At 25.5% G+C, this 22,573-nt stretch overlaps 1 protein-coding gene across 1 annotated transcript in view; it reads right to left on the bottom strand.

The window, feature by feature from the left end:
- Positions 1-22,573, bottom strand: part of LOC136089457 (nuclear cap-binding protein subunit 1-like) — a 151,507-nt gene that overhangs the window by 117,037 nt on the left and 11,897 nt on the right. The window contains exons 3-7 of the mRNA XM_065815467.1: positions 15,713-15,813; positions 9,836-9,920; positions 9,690-9,761; positions 549-656; positions 348-395 (exon numbers count right to left, since the gene is read on the bottom strand). Of these exons, the coding sequence (XP_065671539.1) occupies positions 348-395; positions 549-656; positions 9,690-9,761; positions 9,836-9,920; positions 15,713-15,813 (414 nt within the window). The remainder of the gene's footprint in view (positions 1-347; positions 396-548; positions 657-9,689; positions 9,762-9,835; positions 9,921-15,712; positions 15,814-22,573) is intronic.

The raw sequence follows: 22,573 nt of genomic DNA, 5'->3' as shown, positions 1-22,573 counted from the left end.
TAATATCTTCATCTTTGAAGTTTTAAAATTCAAAAACAAGGTGCAAATTTTTTTGTTTCTTAGAACATAGCAAAAAATATATGCTGCAACAAAGTCATTGCTAATTTTTGGATTTAAAATCTATTCATGTTATCAAACTGTTAAATAGATAGAAAAACTATTTAAAAAACTATGAAAAATTGTTAAAAACGTAAGAGTAACAAAGTATCAAAACAAACATTTTTTTTCATTTCAAATTTATAAATTTTTTTTTAATTTGTTGGAACCGCATTCATTGTTATTGTTTATCGACAAATTTGTCTTAAAAGGGTTAAATATTTATTAAAAACAACTTTAAAAAAACGAACCCATGGTAAAGATGACAGAATACTGTACACAAACCAATCCGATCGAACCTGAAAAAAATAATTTGTATTATAAACATTATCATAAGATCATAAGATCTTTTGCACACAAACAAAAGTACTCATTAATTTTAAAAAATTCTGTGAAACAACATAACTAGAAAAACTTTAAGAAAAATTTATTATAACTTTTTTTAAAAGTACCTGAGGCACTCCTATTTGTAAAGCAGCATTCATCAAAGTTTCAAGAAAACCAATTAATGATGCTGCAACCAAAAAATTGCAGTTTATCAAATCAGATAAAAACCGCACCTAAAGAAAGTTGTATCTACTAATTGGATTTATTTTGTATTTTTATTCTTTTATTGTCAAAAAGCAATTTGTAAATTTGCAATATTTTAGTACTTTGAAATAATTTTATAATAAGATATCACTAATTTTAATTTTATTATATAAATATTTTATATAAAACAAATAAACAAATACATAGGTTTAACCATATGATACCTATTATATGATTTCTGAAAATTTATAGTTATATTATAATTACATAACAATTTATAACAATATAATCATGATAAATAACTTATAACTAATATGAAAATACAATAAAAATAAAATTACAAACTTGATACAACTATTTTACAATGTTATATGCATTTTTTGATGACCTGTTGTCATTATGCCAGAAATGCCAGATTTCTTCAAAAGTAAGAGACTCAGCAGACTTTTTCAAAAGTAAGAGATTTTGCCAGACTTCTTCAAAAGTGTAAACATGTAAGATTATCAGGAAGACTATTAATATAGATGAAAAACAATACAGGACCACAGATGATATCTTGTAGTATTCCAAAGTTACTTAAAATGAAGGAGAATGTTTTCTGTCAAAGACAACTTTAATACAGCAGTTAGAAAGGAATGAATAATGATTTTAAAAACTTTACCAGATGATATATGATACCATATGAAGTGAGCCTATAGAAAAGACCAGCATGCCGGATTTTATTGAAAGCATTGAGCAGTAGCCCCTACTTCACCGCCTTCATCTTATTCAAAATAGAACCTTTCTGTTATTGCAGTTACCAAGTCACAGTAGAAAGTGTGGATCAAAATCTGTATTAATTAACAGACAGTTGTCAGGTTGTTGGACTCAAGAGGATGTATTAAAAGACCATGGTGATAGTTAGAATGGGCATAAAGACTTTAAGATTTTTTTTAAATGTGTCATGGAAACAAGGTTTAGTTACTTACTAAACCTTACTTACTAAACTAACTTGCAAGACTGACAGAAAAGTTATTTGGACCACAAGATGATGAGTTTAAGTGAGTAATAACTTAAACAACGAAAGCCAGGGAGATTTGGATGTCTAATAGAAGATTAACCTGATCCTTTGGATCAAATCCTTTAACAGGGAGATTGTGGTCCTTAAATTCAATAGATAAACAAAAAAAAAAGTTCTTTGCAAACATTTTTGCCTGAATATAAGGAAAAATAATAATTATAGTGGAAATACATCAGCCTAAGGACCATCATGAAAAAATTCAGGAAGGGGATCCCAGTAAACCTAGTAATAGTGTAATAGGTAATAGTGATAAGTGAAATAAAAGGATGAACCTAGTGCATTTTAAAAAGATGAAAGTGGTTAAAACAACAAGTTAAAAGTTTTATTAAGATTATTTTCAGTTTTTGTTAAGTTTTTGTTTATCAACAGTTTTTGTTTATTAACAGTATTTTCTGAACAACCTGAAAAAGAACAAAACTGAGTGCAAGCCTGGGTCTGAGACAAGACATGAATCAAAGACTGAGAGAAATTGATTAGGGTAATAATATTAGGTGCAGTCAAAAATAACAATGAATGCAGTCATTGAATCAAAATAAAGACCGAAAAGTCTTTTGGAAGAGGTAGAACGATAAATAACAAAAAGAACACAAAAAGAAAGATTTGATTGAGTAAAGTGGTGCTAAACAATATCACAAACCTGAATTCAAACAAATAAATTGATGTACACCTTGGTGTACATCAATTTATTTGTTTGAATTCAGAATTTATCTGTTTGAATCAAGAATGTATATATTTAATTCAACATATACATTCCAATACTATATCAGTAGATGAAAACCATGTAACACAGGTTTTCTATCAATACCAGTCTATTACATAAAGGAGTGCAAAACGGGTTAACATAGATTTTATATCTCATTAACATCTGCCAAAGCAGTAAGTGACCAGGGACCAGGCTCCGGCTAAAAATTAGACTTTTTGCAAACCTGGCCCCAGTCTTGGCAAAATTATAAGATTTAGCAGGAGTTGATAGCCAGGACTAGAAAACAATTTATAATACCTAATATATTATAATTATATGCTTAGATTTACTATTTATTAAATACCGGCATACATTTATATATTTTTTTAAATTTAATTTCCTTCCAACAAGATTGCAAGTAACCACTATTAAGTCATGACTTTAAAATAGGGAACAAGTTAAAATACTAGGAAACAGATAACTGAAGACTTAAGTTGTAAGTTGTATAAAAAAAGAAAACATTTTTTTGATGTTCAAGGAAAAAAACTGAATTAATAAAAGTTTTTATAACATGAAGGAATAGATACAGTAAAAGGATGCAACTTGTTGAATAAAAAGCCAAGCAAGAATGAGTTATAGAGATGATAGCTCATTTGAGCATTGACCATGATTGTATTTGTAGAAAAAAGAAAAAAATTCAATCTTACAACAATGGGAGAGTGGTTCAAGCTTGGCAGATAATGCAGGTCTAATTACATTTACAATGTGATTTTAGACTTTGCCTGAGAGTAAGAGGGTTGTTATTCGTCAATATAGAATGCCAACAACATTACAATATTTTTTTGCAGTAAATAAATGAGTTTTGTTGTCTTACAAAAATTGTGGATTTGAAAGTTCAGATATTAAATCCATAAACCACTGCAAGCCTTAAGCTGTTACAGAAGAGAGATCAGATTTAAAATCGGCTGCTTGTTCTAAACAATTAAAAAGAAAAGATTTTTTGTCAAGACAAGAGTAAAAAGTTGAGTCGTCAGCAAATAGAGCCACTTTAGGTTTTATGAAGATTGTTATTGTAGATAAGAAATGATACAGGAGCAAAGTTAGAACCTAGTAGTCCTTTTGAAGCTATTTGAAATAAAGAGGAGAGCAGGCCTTCAAAAATAACTTTACTACTGCAGCTAGAAAAAAATAATTCCATAACCTCAAAACCGTTATAACAAGAAACTAACAACAAAGACTAATTGTAGGATAGTTGGAAAGGTAAAAGTGTTTTCTAGAGTTTTTAAAAATTGGAACCACTTAGCCCTTTTTAAAAGTTTAGTAAAAATTGAAGAGAGTTCCGGAGAACACTTTTTTAAGACTATGACGGAAATCTTGTCTGGAGCACAAACTGTGGAAGTATTTAGTTGAGAATTACCTTTAGGATTGGAAGCCAGAGTGATTTCAATGTTTAACAATGGGTTAATCTGTTTAACTGTCAGGAAGAGTATGGCCATTATATTCAAGAGTAAAACTAGAGTATAATTTCTTTGCAAAATAACTCTGCTTTATTCTAGGGGAAGTAAAAAGATCAGACCCATGAATTAGAGATTAAATGTTAGACTTTAGTTAATGACATTGTTGAGACTGTTGAAGACTTACCAAAAGTCTCTAAAACCTAACATCTGAGATAAGATACAAGATTTAGTAAACTATGAATAACAGAGCTTAACATCAGATAGGACTTTTTTACATTGGCTTCATGCAATAATAAAAGGACATTAGTTCTTAAGAGAGATGTTCTTATAAAAAAGATGAAAAAAATGATTAATGTTTAATAAAGCAACTGCTCAAGATAGTGAAAAATGTTGAGTAGAATATAGCTTGACTTAAAATTAAAGAAAATTAATAAAATATTCTAAACTTTAATTCCACAAGGAATAAAAGCTTCCAAGATGCATACATATTGTATGCATACATATTAAGAAAATAAACATATACGCTTGCTATTTATTTAGATGCTGGCATACAATATCCTTCCATTGTTATATTGTTATAACTTTAGTATTTGTATGGTGTAGTATTTGCCGAAAGAGAATATGATCAGATGGATGTGCGGTGTGACTTAAGCAAGACAAGAAAAGGAGGTATGATCTTAGACAAATTAGAAAAAACGATGTATCGAATAATGTTAATTAAAAAAGATTAAAGTAATTTAGGTATCTAAGCCTGATGATGATAATGATGACAATGATCATCATTGTCATGATGATCATCATCATCATCATCATCATCATTATCATCATCATGATAATCATGATCATGATCATCATGATCATCATCATCATCATCATCATCATCATCATCATCATCATCATCATCATCATCATCATCATCATCATCATCAGGCCTTCCTTTTTTATGCTGTTGATGATTATGATCATGATGATGATAACATGATGTTGATGATCATCATCATGATAATAATGATTATGATGATCATGTTGATTATAATGATGTTTATATATGCATATATATGTATAAATGTTTTTGCAACCCCGGTCACAAACCCTGCCCTGGCTATATTTTATCAAACCCAGCCCTGCCCCTGCCCCGGTCAAAAATCATCCCCGGTCACTTACTATGCCCGAAATGAGTACTTTTCTTGAGATGTTTTTAACAGTCTTTTTTATTAACCAAGAGTCCTAGTTACAAATATTTAAACTGATAAGTTTTTTAAATAGTTAATAAATTTAATATCATATATATATCTATATATATGTGAGTATATATATGTATATGTGAGTATATATATGTATATATATATATATATATATATATATATATATATATATATATATATATATATATATATATATATATATATATATATATATATATATAGTGGTGTGCAAAATAATAGATAATTGTTAAATATTTGACTTTTCGTACAAAATAAGTACTTGATAGTAATCTAATTTATTTAATTAGTTATTCTACAATTAATTCAATTATTAACTAATATTTTTAATGAAAGGAAATAATAAAAAAACAAAATTTGTTTACTAGCCTATATAATTAGATTATTTTTTTAAATATCTACTGTGCAAAAAGATAGTTAAATTAAAATTAAGTACATATTTTCTTGGAAATAATGAACAATAATAAGTAAAAATTTAATTTACTTATGGTTTAATAATATTTGGTTTATACCCTTTATTTGCAATTATCGCTGCACATCTTTTCGGCATGGTATCGAATAATTTTTGGCATGTACTTATGGGAATGTTTTTCCAAATGTATTTAATGTTTTTCCAATACTCATCTCAAGTTTTCCTAACTCATTTTTAATGTGTGCCCAGAGATTTTCTATCAGGTTTATGTTTGGTGATTGGACTGGCCACTTTAAAATCTGAATTCTCTCATTATGAAACCAATTTTTTACTACCTTTGCTGTATGCATTGGGTCATTATCTTGTTGATAGCCACAAATCAAAGGTAGGTTTTCTTCTGCAAAGGGTAGCATAACATTCTTCAGTATATTTAAATATATTTCTTTGTTCATATTTTCTTGGATCCAAGAAAGGGGACCTACTCCATAATATGAAAAACAACCCCTATTTTAATATTTCCACCACCATGTTTAATCGTTTTGACAGTATATCTAGGATCATATTCTTTTCTTTTTGGTCTTCTGACATATTTTTTTAGTGCATCTGTCCCAAACAAGTTAATTTTGGTCTCACCTAACCAAAGAATATTTCGCCATTTTGAAGATGGCCAGCCCACGTGTTTCCTAGCAAAATCTTTCCTGTTTTTAATATTTTGTGATAAAAATGGACACTTCTTTGGTACCTTGCCTTTAACATATTGTTAAGTAAGCCTTTTTCTAACTGTCCAAGCATCAATTTGCAGGCCAAGAGTAGATTTTGTTTCTATTGACATTGCAAAAGGATTTCTTTTGGAATAAAGAACAATATTTTTGTCATCTCTTCTAGATGTTTTCTTCTTTCGAACACGTGTTTCGAATGTATATTTTTTTTAATTGCATTGCATACTATATTAATTGAACAGTCCATTAAATTTGAAATTTCTTTCAAAGTTTTACCCTGGTTTCGTAAAATTTTGATTAAATTTCTTTTATCTTCCGAACAATGTACGTTACGTCCCATTTTTCTTTTATTTTTTATCCTCTTTTTATTTCTTCTAAAAAAATAAATATTTTCATTTTAATTCAACAAATTTCATAGTAACTGTTAGCAAAACTCATCATTTAACTAAATAAATTATTATTGTAAATAATTTAATTTTAAATATACATTACTTAATATTTTGCACACCTTAATTTAAAGTGTTAATTTAAGGTGTCCAATAATAAGTAATTTATATAATACACGCACAAACTTATTTATACATCACCAGCAAACAACAAAATATATATAAGTAAGTGAGGTTAGAAATATATGTGGGATTCTTGCATTTATGTCAAGCATATTCATAAATATGATGTAATAAACACATTACCCTTATTATTACCTATTATTTTGCACACCACTGTAGAGATTTGATAGACTGCTTGCCCTAACCAAACCCTAAGTCGATGTGGCGGCACTTCGTTGTAAATCAGGCTATAAGATAGTCAATGTAGCAGCACTCTCTTGTAGCAGCAGGCTTTAAAATAGTCAATTTAGCAGCACTCCTTTGTTGCAGCAGGCTATAAAATAGTTGATGTAGCAACACTACACATATATTTTACAGTAAAAAAATAAAATAAAAACATTCTCAATGTTTTTATTTTTAAAAAATAAAATAAAAACATTCAGAGTGTTTTTATTTTAGTTTTTTACTGTAAAACATGGGCCGTGTGTTATAATCTAACCTTATGTTTTGTCAGTTTAAATACTACAAACAAGCAAAGAGCTATTTTTTACCACTAACTGTATATCTAAGCCGTTTACTATAGGAATATATATATATATAAATATATATATATATATATATATATAAATATATATATATATAAAAATATATATATATAAAAATATATATATATAAAAATATATATATATAAAAATATATATATATATAAATATATATAAATATAAATATATATATATATATATATATATATATATATATATATAAATATATATATATATAAATATATATATATAAATATATATATATATAAATATATATATATATATAAATATATATATATATATATATAAATATATATATATATATATATATATATATATATATATATATATATATATATATATATATATATATATATATATATATATATATATATATATATATATATACATATATAACTTTGTTTAATTTTTGCAAAATTATATTGGAATTAGGGGGAGCACAAGAACCTTGAACATTTACAGGGTCCCTAATATTATAAAAAAAAAGTTTTCCAAAAGTATGTCATGTTGGGTCTCAAAAGAAGCAAAATTATATAAAAATTTTAAAAATAACAACCATTTTATAAAAAAAATTATATTTAAGAATTTTATTGCAATAATTATCAAAAAAATACAATTTTTTCATTTTTAGGTTAAAAATGTCATTTTTCTGCAAAAAAAACTCTAAAATAATAATTTTTTAAAAATGTTATTATTATTTTTGAAATTTATATATAAATTCGCTTCTTTTAATACCCAACATGACATACTTTAAAAAAAATTTTTTATATAATATTAGGGACCTGGTAAGTGTTCAAGGGTCTAGTGCTCCCCCTATATCAGATAAAATTTTGAAAAAATTTAACAAAGTTGCTTGTGAGAACCAATAAAAGGTTTTAAGAATATGAACAGACTTTTTTTAGAATATAGAGGGCCGATGTCACACCCTAATATATATATATATATATATATATATATATATATATATATATATATATATATATATATATATATATATATATATATATATATATATATATATATATATATATATATATATATATATATATATATATATACATATATATATATATATATATATATATATACATATATATATATATATATATTTATATATATATATATATATATATAAACTATATATATCACTAAAAAGCTGACATCCTGTCAAACTTGTTAATGGCAACAAATCACTGTTGAAAGGATTTTTTTTTTAAATTATATTTTGGACATGAAATTAACACAAATATAGCTTAACTTTATTGACCAATATTTTTTGTTTATAATTACTATATTGTTAAAAACAAAAAAGAAAAAAAATTTAAATAAAATATTTTCTTTTTTTAGTTTATTAAAAAAGAAAATATTTATTTTTTTAGTTTCAAAATTGATTAAAAATTATTTTTGAGTTATTATCCTTGACACCATTAGGTATACCTGTTATACCATTATACCATCATACCTGGTATACCATTAGGTATACCTGTCAAATTTGATTTCAAAAATATAATTTTAAAAATTAACATGTCATAAATTAAATTTCAAAATTTTTTTAAATAATAATGACACAGTCGAGCTCTTGTAACTCATAGTTTCCTATAATTCAAAAGATCATTTAAATTAAATAAATTCTTTGGTCTCTTCAGGGTTGAATATTCAAGATTAAACTGCTATAATTCGAGAACATGTGTAACATATTTTGAGACCTCTTGAGAATTACATGAGTTCAACTGTAACAATAATAATAACAATAACAAAGATGCAGCAGAAACTTGCATGTTTCAGCATGTTTGTACAATCTTATAAAATAATTTTCTTGACAGAGGCTGTCTGTAACATTGTATGAAGATTTAACTTTAAAAGAAAAACCAATAAGGTTAGCTGGAAATTAAAATTTTTTATGTATTATAATGATTTAAGTAGAATCATCACTATTGATGCACCTTTCTAGTAACATTCATTCAAGTTAATTAAAGATTCTCATTCACCCAAATGTTTCCTTTTTACCACTTAAGTCAGACATTCATGAAGGAACAAAATCCCCTTCACATGCAATCAAGTAATTCAGTGTCAGTTTTATATATTGCTGCTAAGTTAAAACTTTATTAAACCTTTATTAAATAAAAGCATTTTACTTTTGCAAAAAACTCAAAACATGATAGAGCATTTTTCATGCTTTTTCTTGTAATTAGTATTTAAGACACTAAAATTAAAAAAAATTACTTAAACTCTTTCATAACATCATACCTAATAAAAAATAACATTGAGAGGCTTAAGAAACTGCCGTAAAAGAAGCCTAAATAAGTACTTTATATACACATTAATGAAAAAGCAAAGAGTAAAAAATTTTACATAAAAAAGCAATACTTTAAATACATTAATGAAGAAAAAAACATACCATAAGACGAGCTCGATCCCATTGTTCACTGAAAATAACTTCCTTTAAATTACACATTGTTAATTCAAGAAACTAAAAAAAAAAAAAAGTAAAAGTTTTTGTCATTTTCTGCAATTAACAAAATTTTAAAGAAATTTTTTTAATACCTCTCCTCCAAAGTCAAAACTTTTTTCATTGAGCAATCCAACCAATGTTGCATATATAGTTCCTTTCTCTGGTAAATTTGTGACACTAAAAAATCATTAAACATTCCAGATTAATGAATTTTGAAATTTCGATACTTTTAACAGATTTCCCCATTATTTGATCATTTTAACTGCTTTATTTTTAAATCAAAACTACAAGCAATTAATTTAATAAATTTATCTTTTAATAATTTTTATCTTTTATTAAAATTATTTTGTAATAAATTTATTTTGAAATAAATTTATTTTGTAATAAATCAATCTATTAATAGGCATAGCTTATACAAAAAAACTGATTTTCAAAATTTGCAGAAAAATGTGTTTCACTATAGATATAAAAAAATATAAAAATGTCTAAAACTGGAAAACTTAAGGTCATCTTAAAATGTCATGAAGGTGAAACTTCACAAAAAAGCTTTTAGACTATAATTTTTAAGTAAGTAATTTGTTTAAAAATAAGTAATTTGTAAATCTAAAAAAAGTTTTTAAATTTAAAAATTACTTATTCTTAAACAAATTACTTAAAAATTTCACAATTTATATAAAATATGTAACTTAATGAGCAAAACAATTCGAATCAAATTGTCAAATTATTAGGTATCACTAATTTAAAACCAAAATTTATTTAAGCTTTAAAACATGAAATATTTTTCAAAACAAATTTACCTTTTAATTCTCTTTTAACCATCTCTTATTTATATATTCATTTTTTTTTTGTTAAATTAAATTCAAAACTTTTGAGGACATTGAGCTTCATTAACTTTTCATAAAATAATTATAATGTACCTTAATTGTGTTCATATTTTTTTCTCTTATGACAATTTTTACATATTTCCAACTAATAATAATTAATTCAAAAGAAAAATATTTTGGATTTTCTTTGCATTATTTTTAATATATATTTATTCTATATATAGTTATTAGTTGTTTTTCTTTCTTGTTTAATGTTGTTTTATCATTTTACTTTATTGTATTTCTGTTTTTTACTCTTCATAACAATGCAAACTTTGATAATTTTCTTCACGACTTGCAAAGATTTATTTTAAAAACTTTTTTTTCTATAAACAGTTATAAACGATGATCTTGCAGAATATATGATAATTCCACAAAAGATGCTATAATAATGACGGACAACAAGTTAATGCAGTGAAACAACCTGTCAAGTACTAGCATGACTGGATCTCTGACACCGAAGAAGAAACTAGTTTAAAATTATAGAACGTGAAGTTTCATTATAATACAACATTGTTTAATTACTTTGCATTTTAATATGTTAAAATCTTTATAATTATAATCGTAATCTTAAGTAAATGCAGAAAATTGAACTCGTTCGAAAGTCATTTTTAGGTTCATAAAAAAAAGATTATTATCCAATCATGCATACAAAATTTCAAAAATAAGAACTGGTTTCTATGTACACATTTATCATTCTATTCACTACTTTTTTTTTAATAAATCCCTAAGGTAAAAATTTATAACTTCAAACTTTTATTTTCCAAGTAGTAAGTGACCCGGGTTGAAATTTGACAAGGGCAGGCGTCAGGTTTGATAAATCATCATCATCATTCTCATCATCATGATCAAACTTAAGCCTTTCCTTTTTATGCTGTTTCTCTAATATAAAAAATCTCAAGTATTTATGTTCCTTAACTAAAGCTTGTTTATACCATATGTAATGCACTCTAAGTTTTCTTACTTCTACCTCTACCATTTTCGTCTAAATCTGCCAAAACTGCTTTAATCTTTTCTGGCAAATTTTGTTTGATACAACATTTTTTCTAATCTCTGTCTAAGATTAATGTCTTTTCCTTATCTTGTTATAATCATACAATAGAGAGGTCAGAGTGTTTTCTAGAGTTTTTAAATATTGAAACCACTTAATCAGCACAATAGTTTAGCGAGTGTTGAAGAGAGTTCTGAAGAACACTTTTGTAAGACTTTTGATGGAAATGTTGAAATCTGAACCACAGACCGTAAAAGAGAATTGATAGCATTGGAAGTCAGAGTGATTTAGATGTCTAACAATAGGTTAATCTGTTTAACTGGTATGGCTGGAAGGATATGGTCATTTGATTCAAGAGTATTAGAGGAAAAGTTTTTTGCAAGAACACTGCCTTATTCTGGGGATAAGTAATAAAAGCAGACCCATGAATAATGATGGAATGTTAGACTTTTTTTTTAATTAAGACTCTGCTGAAGATTTTTCAAAAGTCTCATAAGATCTGAGACTTTTGGATAAGACACAAGATTTAGTAAACTAAGAATAACAGAGCTTAGCATCAGACAGGACCTTTTTACATTGACTTTTTGCAATAATAACATTTGATACTTGTTCACAAGAGAGATATTCTTGTAAAAAAGATGATTACAGTTTAATATAGCAACTGCTCACTTCTCATTCTACTCCACAAGCAGGTATAGAAACTTTTATCATTTCTAGTTGGTTTAAAGTCAAGTCTCATTCTACTCCACAAAATTGTGGAGTAGAATGAGACTAGACTTCAAACCAACTAGAAATGATAAAAGTTTCTATACCTGCTTGGATACAGAAGGTAAGAGGCGCATTTATGCATTCACAATATGGATATATGTGAATATAAACATATATGTTTGCTATTTATTTAGATGCTAGCATACAATATCTTTACATATTTGTATAAACTTTAGTATTTTGTGTATCTGGAAGTTTTTGAGATTATTAAATCATTTCATTCTAAACGCTTTATTAAAGTTATCCTCAAAAGGCAATCCTCTATTTCCAGCAACCCTCGGAATTAGGGTCGGCATTCGACAATGCTGACCTAACTGCCAACCTGAAACTGTTTGAAGTCAGCAAAAAAATACCAACCTCGTTTCTATGTTTTATGGTAAGACCTTTGTATCAAATAATTTTTGCCGGCCTCTAAAAGATTGAGGTCGGCAAATTATTGCTGACCTCATTTTTCTTAATTCCAAGGGTTGATTTCCAATAACTTCTGGGGTACCTCAAGGTTTTATCCTCGGTCTTTTTTTGTTTCTTACCTACATTAATGATTTTCCTGACAACCTTACATCTGAAGTGACTCTATTTGCTTATGATTCAATTTATACTCCTGTCTTAACAATTCTTCTCTTTTGATTGCTTAGAACGGGTAACCGATCTTGAATCAGATCTCACTTCTATAACAGATCGGGGCTTGCGGTGGCTAATGGATTTTGACTCAAACTAAACTTGGTTGTTTACTCAGAACAACTGTGGCAATACTATTGACATTACTATATTGATGAATGGCAACCCTCTCCCTTTAGTCCTCTTCTTTAGGTCTTCTTGGATTATCATTCACTACTGACCTCTCATGGAAACCAAATATACAAATGATTGCTAAATTAGCATCTGCCAAGGTTGCTTCTCATTATCATGCTCGCTATTTTCTTACTCTTGATTCCATTCTCTACCTCTACAATTTTCTTTATTGCTACTGTATGGAATACTGTTTTCATATTTGGACTGGTTCTTTTAATGATGCTTTCTCTTTTAGAAAAGGTCTAAAATTGCTGTAAACATAGTTAGACCTGCTCTATCTGCCAAGCTTGAGCCTCTCTCTCATTGTTTTATAGTTGGATCATCTTTCTCTTTTCTACAAATAGTATCATGGTTGCTGCTCAAAAGAGCTATTATCTCTAGTTCCGTCAAACAAAGCTCATTCTGGCTTAACTTGTCATTTAGCTAAGTAGCAATCTTTTTACATTATCTTTTGTTTTTTTCACCTTCTTGTGCAATTACTATACTAAAACTGTAATCATTTTTTTTAACTTAAATTTTGCAACCTTAGCTTTGCCAAGGCTACAAAAGTTGTTTTACGAAACCTAATAATGTAAATTATCATTTTCAAGATATGAAAAAAATGGATAAGCTAATTTGTTTTTTTGCTACTAAAAGTAAATAATTTCAATATTAAAAAAGTGTAAATATTTATATTTAAATATTTAAAATATTTAGTGTGAACTTTGCAACATCTGCACCAGTCAGGATTTGATTGATTGCAAATGTACTCCATTGTATTACTTGCACCAAGAGGTTAAAACATTGTTTTTTGGTTTGTTTTTTTGTTTTTTGTTTGGATGGGGTAAACTAAAAATCTGCATCTGCTCTTGACTATATAACTACAGCTTTTTCTATTTGATTTTGTTTCTCAGATATAATGGTGGCTTAAGATAATCTTAGATATAATGGTGGCTTAAGATACAAAATTATTTGAAAAGTACTAACAAAAAGTTTTATTCATTTTTTTAGTTCTTTTCAATTTAAAAGCCGAACAAAATACATTGGCTACATAAAATTTGTGATGTTGGGTTATCTATTATACCGTAAAACAATAACAATAACTTTGTAAAAACCAAGCAGTCTATTTAATCAACCCTTCAAAAAAAAAGATTGGTAGACCTACAAAATCCATCAAGAAGTATAATGTAGCTCGCATTTAACATACGAATTGGTGATTTGTGTATGTTTTCAACAACTTTAGGTTAAGCAAATACTTTTTTATTTTGGAATATTTTAATATTTTTAATGTGCCATTTATTTAGAAAATATTGCCATAAAAAGCATTCAACCGCATTCGTGAACTTTTTATTAAAGAAACTGATTGTTTGATACTCTTTTTTTTTTAATTAAAAAACTTCAAATTAAATATGATTTTGAAATGAAAAATTTTTTTTCAAAGGAATGTAAAATAGTGTTATATACTTTCACAATATTTATTAAAGAAGTGTTAAACACTTTCACAATATTTATTAAAGAAGTGTTAAATACTTTTACAATATTCATTAAAGAAGTGTTAAATACTTTCAAAATATTTATTAAAGAAGAAATTTTGTTTTATGATCTGCTAACATATTCATCACATGAAACATGTCTCTCCATCATACACAAATCTCTCCATCAGATTAAAATGTGTGGAAGCAACTATAAAACTTCTTTTTTTTTTTGTTTTAAAAAGGAAGAAGTGTTTTTATTTAAGAGAATTTTTATCACAAATGAATTTGAAATTTTATGTTTCTTATTAATTCAATATTGTGCAAAAATTTATTTATAAACATAAATTATGTTTACGAATATATTACTGGTAACTGATTAAATCTTTATTAAAAATTGTTCATTAAATACATAATAAAAAAAAAATGTTGATAAGCAAACAAAAGATTATGTTATGTATAAGATTGTTTTAAGAATAAGAAAATATAATCTTTTTTAAATACCAAATTTAGATTTCATCAGTAATTTTATTATATTTGCTTAATTGATTTTTAAAGCGATTTAAAATTAAACTTAATTACAATGCAATACTTTAAAACATGCTAATGACACAATTAAACATTATAAATGTAAATATTAAAGTTGAAATAAAGTTACATTTACAAGAGTTTTTTTGTTACGCATCAAAATGTCATTTCAAGGCCTAAATCCATCATATGAAATAAATTATAAACTGATAAAATATTTACGTTCCTAATCAATGGCAAAACATACAAAGCACAAAACATAGCGAACAAATCACCAAAAAAACATACAAAACACCAAAAACTGGTATAAAAGAACAATGAAAATAAAATAAAAATTATTTAAAAGTTTACATTTAATATACATGTTCTCTGAATAAAAAAAAATATAAATAAATTAAAATTTTTATTAAAAAATCAACATAATAGTTTTTAATAGTAATATTAAATTAATATTAAGTTAATACTAAATACTTTGTTTAAAATGAAATAGCAAATAAAGTTTCTTTGTGTAATAGGTTTTTGTTTATTTGTTGTTGTTTTTTTGTAAACATACTTTAAATATCAGAAAATTCATACCATGTGCAAAGAATTTGCAAAATCCTTTGTTTGTAATTTACAATATCAGCTATTAACACATCAGCTAGACCTTCTAAGTTACTCTCCAAAGACGATGTACTCTAAAAAATATATACTTATATATTACTTCTAGTAAGTAGTTGTGTTATTTGTAGGAAACTATTATAGAAAGAATAATTGTCCTAAATGCTTCAAAAGCAACAACAAAAAATTGCTACAAAAGTCAATTAGTTCTTCAAACCATGACAATAACCTGACAACATGACAAATAACATGACAACATTGACAAAACATGATAACAACATTACAACATCAAAAAAAAGCATTCATCAACATTTGCAAAGCATTAGGAAATAATATCCAAGTTCTCCTTTGACCATTGTTATTGAGTACTGCTATAGAAAAGTTAGTTGATTTAATTTCTAGTAGATTGAATAAATTTATCAAAATTAACATTCAACCCACATAAATTTTTACAGTCATCAACATTAATAATTACAGGTACATTAATAATTACAGGTATAATCTGACGTGTCATCAACAAATATAATACATAAATGAGGTCTAAACACAAATGATTGTTTGTGGAATATAACTATGATTGATAAATAAAGTTTCATGTTACTATGACAATTGATTGATATAAGATAATATAAACTAATAAAAAAATAATAAAGTTTTTATGCTTGACTTTATTTATACTTGATTTTTTTTCAGTTTATAATTTATACAATTTATTTTTTAACTTATATTTAAAATTTATATTTAATTATAATTTCTAAGTTCTATATTTGACTACATTTAAAAATATATTATTTGTAGACTACATAGACATTTAAAAATATATTACTGCTAACTTGTGTTTACTACAGATGAGGAGGCAGATAAATTAATTTTCTTAAGGTTATTATAGTTATTAGTTAATTAGTTGTATCATCTATAACATATTGACAAAAAAAAAAACTTTCGAAACTCTAGCTATATGTTTTCTGATTACAGACTGCTGTCATCAGAAGCAGAAATTATGTTAAAAATTTAGAAATTAACATTGTTATCGTACCGGTTAATAGTCAGTGCACTACACAATAACAACATGATGAAGTTCTAACAAGTTTCATCAAATTCAGTGAAAGTTAAAACAGGTGTTCTAACAGAACAAGCATTTTACAGTGTTCAGTTCCAATTAAAAGTACTACATTCATTACCACAAGTGATATGACTTGCAAATGGATACAACAATTTTTGTAACTTGCAAACAAGTACCACAAGTGATGTAACTTCCAAAAGGATACTGCAAGTGTTGTAACTTGCAAATGGATACTAAAAGAGTTGTAACTTACAAATAGGTTCTACAAGTGATGTGACTTGTAAACTGATACCACAAGTGTTGTAACTTGCAAACGAGTACCAAAAGTGATGTGACTTGCAAAAAGCTACTGTATTATATAAACTAGTTTTATGAAAAAATGTATAAACATAATTTTTTTTTAAATACAAAGTTTAAAAATTAATCCCCTTTAAAACTAAAAAATGTTTCTTTTTTTTTACATACAAAAATTTTCTTTATATACAGCTTTGGCTCATCTTCCTGTTGGTTCAATTTTGAAATTTACAATTTTATTTATTTACTAAAATATGCGGTAGTGGTAGAGTGCTCACTTCATAAGCAAGAGGTACCGAGTTTAATCCCCACCACGTCCCTGGTAGTACAGCGCTTAACTTGTTTATCCGCACAGCAACCTTTTTCGCCAAAATTTGTGTTTCGGAGTTATAGAGTTGAGAGAGGGTTATAACCACAACTAAGTAGCCTCCTTGTCTGTAGTGGCCTTCTCGGCCTATTAAAGGTGAATTAACAAAAAAAAAAAAGCCAAGACGAAAATGTTTAAACAAATGTATTTTTATCTCAATTTCAAAAATTCCTTTTGATCAATGTCATTAAAATTAATTTTTAGAAAGATTTTATTTATAGTACTTTTCATATTAAGATATTTTCATACGGCCATGGCCTACTTATATTACATGGCCATGTATATTATATTTTAGAGGTCGATTCTAGAGGTCTGACCAATTTATGCAACAACAAAATGGTAAGGGCAATATGAAAAAACTTTTCATATAAACAAACGTATACATATATGTATAGATATATATAAATATATATAAATATACATATACATATGACTGATAGACAGATAATACAAAATGACTGATAGATGTCATTTTTTACTGGACAAGTTCTGGACAATGTCTGATGCCCAGCGCCTGTATTAAACCCTGTATATATATATATATATATATATATATATATATATATATATATATATATATATATATATATATCATATATATATATACATATATATATATATATATTTATATATATATATATATATATATATGTATATATATATTTTTATATATCATATATATATATATATCCTATATATATATCATATATATATCATATATATATATATATATATATATATATATATATATATATCATATATATATATATATATATATATATATATATATATATATATATATATATATATATATATATATGTATATATATCATATATATAATATATATTCAACCCTCGGAATTAGAAAAAAAGAGGTCGGCAATAACTTGCCGACCTCAATCTTTTAGAGGTCGGCATTAGGTCGGCAAAAAAATCCCGATCCTAATTCTGAGGGTTGTTATATATATATATATATATAATATGTATTATATTATATATATATATGTATATATATAAAATATATATATATATTATTTATATATATATATATCATATATACATATATATATATCATTTATATACATCATATATATATATATATATATATATATATATATATATATATATATATATATATATATATATATATATATATATATATATATATATATATATATATATATATATATACCTCTTGAACTTTTTTCTTTCGATATACGTATATCAAAACTGTTTTCAAATTCTAGTCACTTAGTAAATAACATAATTTTGAAACTTTCAAATTTGGTTTTTGTCTCTGAGATATTTGGAATTTGAAAGTGTAATGCTCCAAATTTGTTACTGCTTTTTGGTTTGCCATAGTGAGTTATAAGTTGCTCTAAGCTTTCTTTACCATAACTAGACAGTTGGCTGAGTGTTTTAGGCAATCGTCTTGGGCCAAAAATCAAAAGCGATTGCCAAAATTCTATTTGCGCTAAAGTGTTTTTAAGTTCAATTTTAGAACTGTTAACAAAAGATTTAAAAATGATTAACTCAAACTTACTTAGGTCAAAGTTTTTATTATTTTTTTAATTGGCTTGTGGCTGGTAACGAAATTTACATTTTTGATTGGTATTTGTGCTGGTTTGACTTTCTTTTTTTTTCTTTTTTCAAGAACTGAAGTTAAAGGAACTGCATATACATTGTTTTCACTTTCTGCTAATGTAGACTGATGAGGACTTTCATTTACTGCTGATGTAGGCTGAAGAGGACTTTGGCTTGCTACTGATGTAGACTGATGAGGACTTTCACTTACTGCTGATGTAGACTGATGAGGACGTTCGCTTACAAAAGATGCAGACTGATAAGGATTTTTGCTTACTACTGATTTACATTGTTGACTATAGTTTTGCACACTTGTTGTTTCTTTGCATTTCTCAAATAACGTTACAATATTTTTTGATTGAATTTTGCTAAATTTTTTTTTTAAATAGTATTTTCCATTATTTGAAAGCATTTTGTTGTTGCTTTTATTTTATTGAGTTGAGTCTAAATTATTAATAGAACGTCAAAGTCTTTCAAGAATATTAAGGTCTTTGAAGCGAAACGTTTTTCAATAGAATAGAATATTGTTTGATTAGAATGTTAAAAAGTTAAAAATGTTAAATGTAAATTGACAAAAAAATTTGATTTTTGTATTAGTTAATTTTGTTTTAGTAAATTAAATTTTTTTATTTGTTTTTTAAAAATTTTGATTTGTAAATTTAAAAATAAATTGTAAAAATTTATGTACATATAGTATTCTTTTTTTATGTTTTACGCAAACAATTTATAACATTTATAACATTAATAAACACAAACGATTTATTAACTTAATAATAAAATGTTTTACCAGCAAATTTAGTTTACTAACAGTATTTTAAATTACCTTAATAAAAAACATTTTATACTTTTATTTTAATGTAATCTCAAAATGACATTTACCTCCACAAAACTCATTTTTTGAATAACTACTATGCTAAAACCTTTGTTACTTTCCTAACTAAAGATAAACAGCATTTGTTGGTATTATTTTACTGTAAATAAAAAGCCTAAAATAAAAAACTCAAATAAAAAAGCTATGTAGCAAACAAAATGAGAAAACTAAAGAACAACTAAAGTCAATTAAAAAATAAAGTTTTCATTTTATTTTTGAATAAATTGCGACACTTTTTGAATGACTTTGAATTAAATGACTTGCTACGCTTTTTCTTTTGTAAAAAAGGTAATTGTTTTTGGTCAACTAAATTATTTTCTTCGTTTTGTCTACTAAACATTTATACGTTTCTTGCATAACACTTAAAATCTAAGTCTGTTAAGAACAGGATTAAAGGTTGTTTTTTCTTTTAATGATTTTTTGAGCTTTTGGGAAATTTAAAAAAATTGGGAATTCCGCGTTATGTGCGGTGCCATCAGGCTGGTTAACACCCTAATATACATATATATATACATATATATATATATATATATGTATATATATACATACATATATATATATATATATATATATATATATATATATATATATATATATATATATATATATATATATTATATACTTTATAGTATATACTATATATTATATATACATTATATACAGGGCTCGGACATTGTCCGAAACTTTTCAAGTAAAAAATGACACCTATCAGTCATTTTGGCCGACCCATATTTTATGTGCATTTATTTTACTTGAATTAATTTACTTTACGTGAATTAATTTCTAAATGTAGACATGAAAATAAGTACCTTTAATAAAAAATTATTTAAAAAAATGAACAACTAAAATTATCCTAATTCTGAAGAATTCTATTCATAATTATCTTTTTAATTTTAATGTAGTTGATGCAACTTCCTGGTTGCAAAATAACTGCAGTTAATACATAATTAATTAACAACAACTCTAACTTCCTGTGAAACATTTTTCTATAATTTTAATTTTTTGATGTTTAGACTTCCTGTTGAACCTACTGATGGTGAAACAATTTGTTGAAGAAAAAAATTAGATAAGTGTTTTTACTAGTTTATTTATATATATATATATATATATATATATATATATATATATATATATATATATATATATATATATACATATATATATATATATATATATATATATATATATATATATATATATATATATATATATATATATATATATATATAAATATTAGATTATTCAACCCCTCCCCAAGGCCCGAGGGGGGCCACTACAGTCGAGGAGGCTACTCATTTTTTTTTGTGTGTTTTTATTTTTTATTTGTTATTCGTGGTGCAACCCTCTCTCAACTCTTTAACTCCGAAACACGAACCTTGCCGAGCAAGGCTGCTGCGCGGAGAAACTAAGTTGAGCGCGGTACTTCCAGGGACGTGGTGGGAGTCGAACTCCGAACCTCTCGCTTATGAAGCGAGCGCTCTGACCACTACACCACTACCGCATATATATATATATATATATATATATATATATATATATATATATATATATATATATATATATATATATATATATTATAGTGGTAGTATATATATATATATATAGTATTATAGTATTATATTACCGCATATATAATATAATATATATATATATATATATATATATATATATATATATATATATATATATATATATATATATATATATATATATATATATATTATAATATAATATATATATATTATAGTATAATATATATATATATATATATATATATATATATATATATATATATATATATATATATATATATATATATATATATATATATATATATATATATATATATATATATATATATATATATATATATATATATTATAGTGGGTGGCCAAATTATTAGTGACAATTTACTTTTTTACTAATTCTTAAGTTTAAATGAATTTAGTTAAATCATATAGTTTTAAAATAAGTTCTCTTGTGTATTTTAGTTACTGATACCATTATTATTGTTTTAAAATAGTGGCAATATTTTCAGTCCACCATATCTGTCAAAAAAATAGCTTAATACTCATTTAGCTCTCAATTTTTTTCATTTTTGGAATAATTTTTTGCGAGAAAACACATTCTCATGTTACTATCGAAACGTAAGTTAATAATTTAATTAGTTATGGTTAATAATTCATAATTATTGCCAATTTCAATGCTTAAATCCTGATTTGTAATCATTCTCATTGATTTTTCAGTATGGGTAAGTCTTTAAATTTAACCCCAAAATAATTTAGGGAAGTAAAAACCTTACTTCTATAATCTACACATTCTCAGAGTAAGATAGCAGCAATTACAAGTGATTCAAAGTCAGCAGTAAATTGAATCAAAAAGAAAAATTGATAATGTGCCCCTAGAACCAGACCGCATTAGCAGAAGTGGCAGAAAAAAGATTACTACTATATGTTGTAACCATAAAATCAAGGACATCTGTCTTAAAAACAGGAAAAAAAAGTGTGACTCGACTAGCTACAATAATAAACAATTTAGGAATTAATGTCTCCAAAAGGATGGTTCAGAGACAGCTGGCTGAAGGGAATTTCATGGGACATCATACAACCAAAAAACCACATTTAACTGATGCCATGAAAAAAAAGTGAATGGAAAGAG

This window comes from Hydra vulgaris, chromosome 13, assembly GCF_038396675.1.
Source record: "Hydra vulgaris chromosome 13, alternate assembly HydraT2T_AEP".
Classification (NCBI taxonomy): Eukaryota; Metazoa; Cnidaria; class Hydrozoa; order Anthoathecata; family Hydridae; genus Hydra; species Hydra vulgaris.
This window is presented reverse-complemented; position numbering and strand designations above follow the sequence as displayed.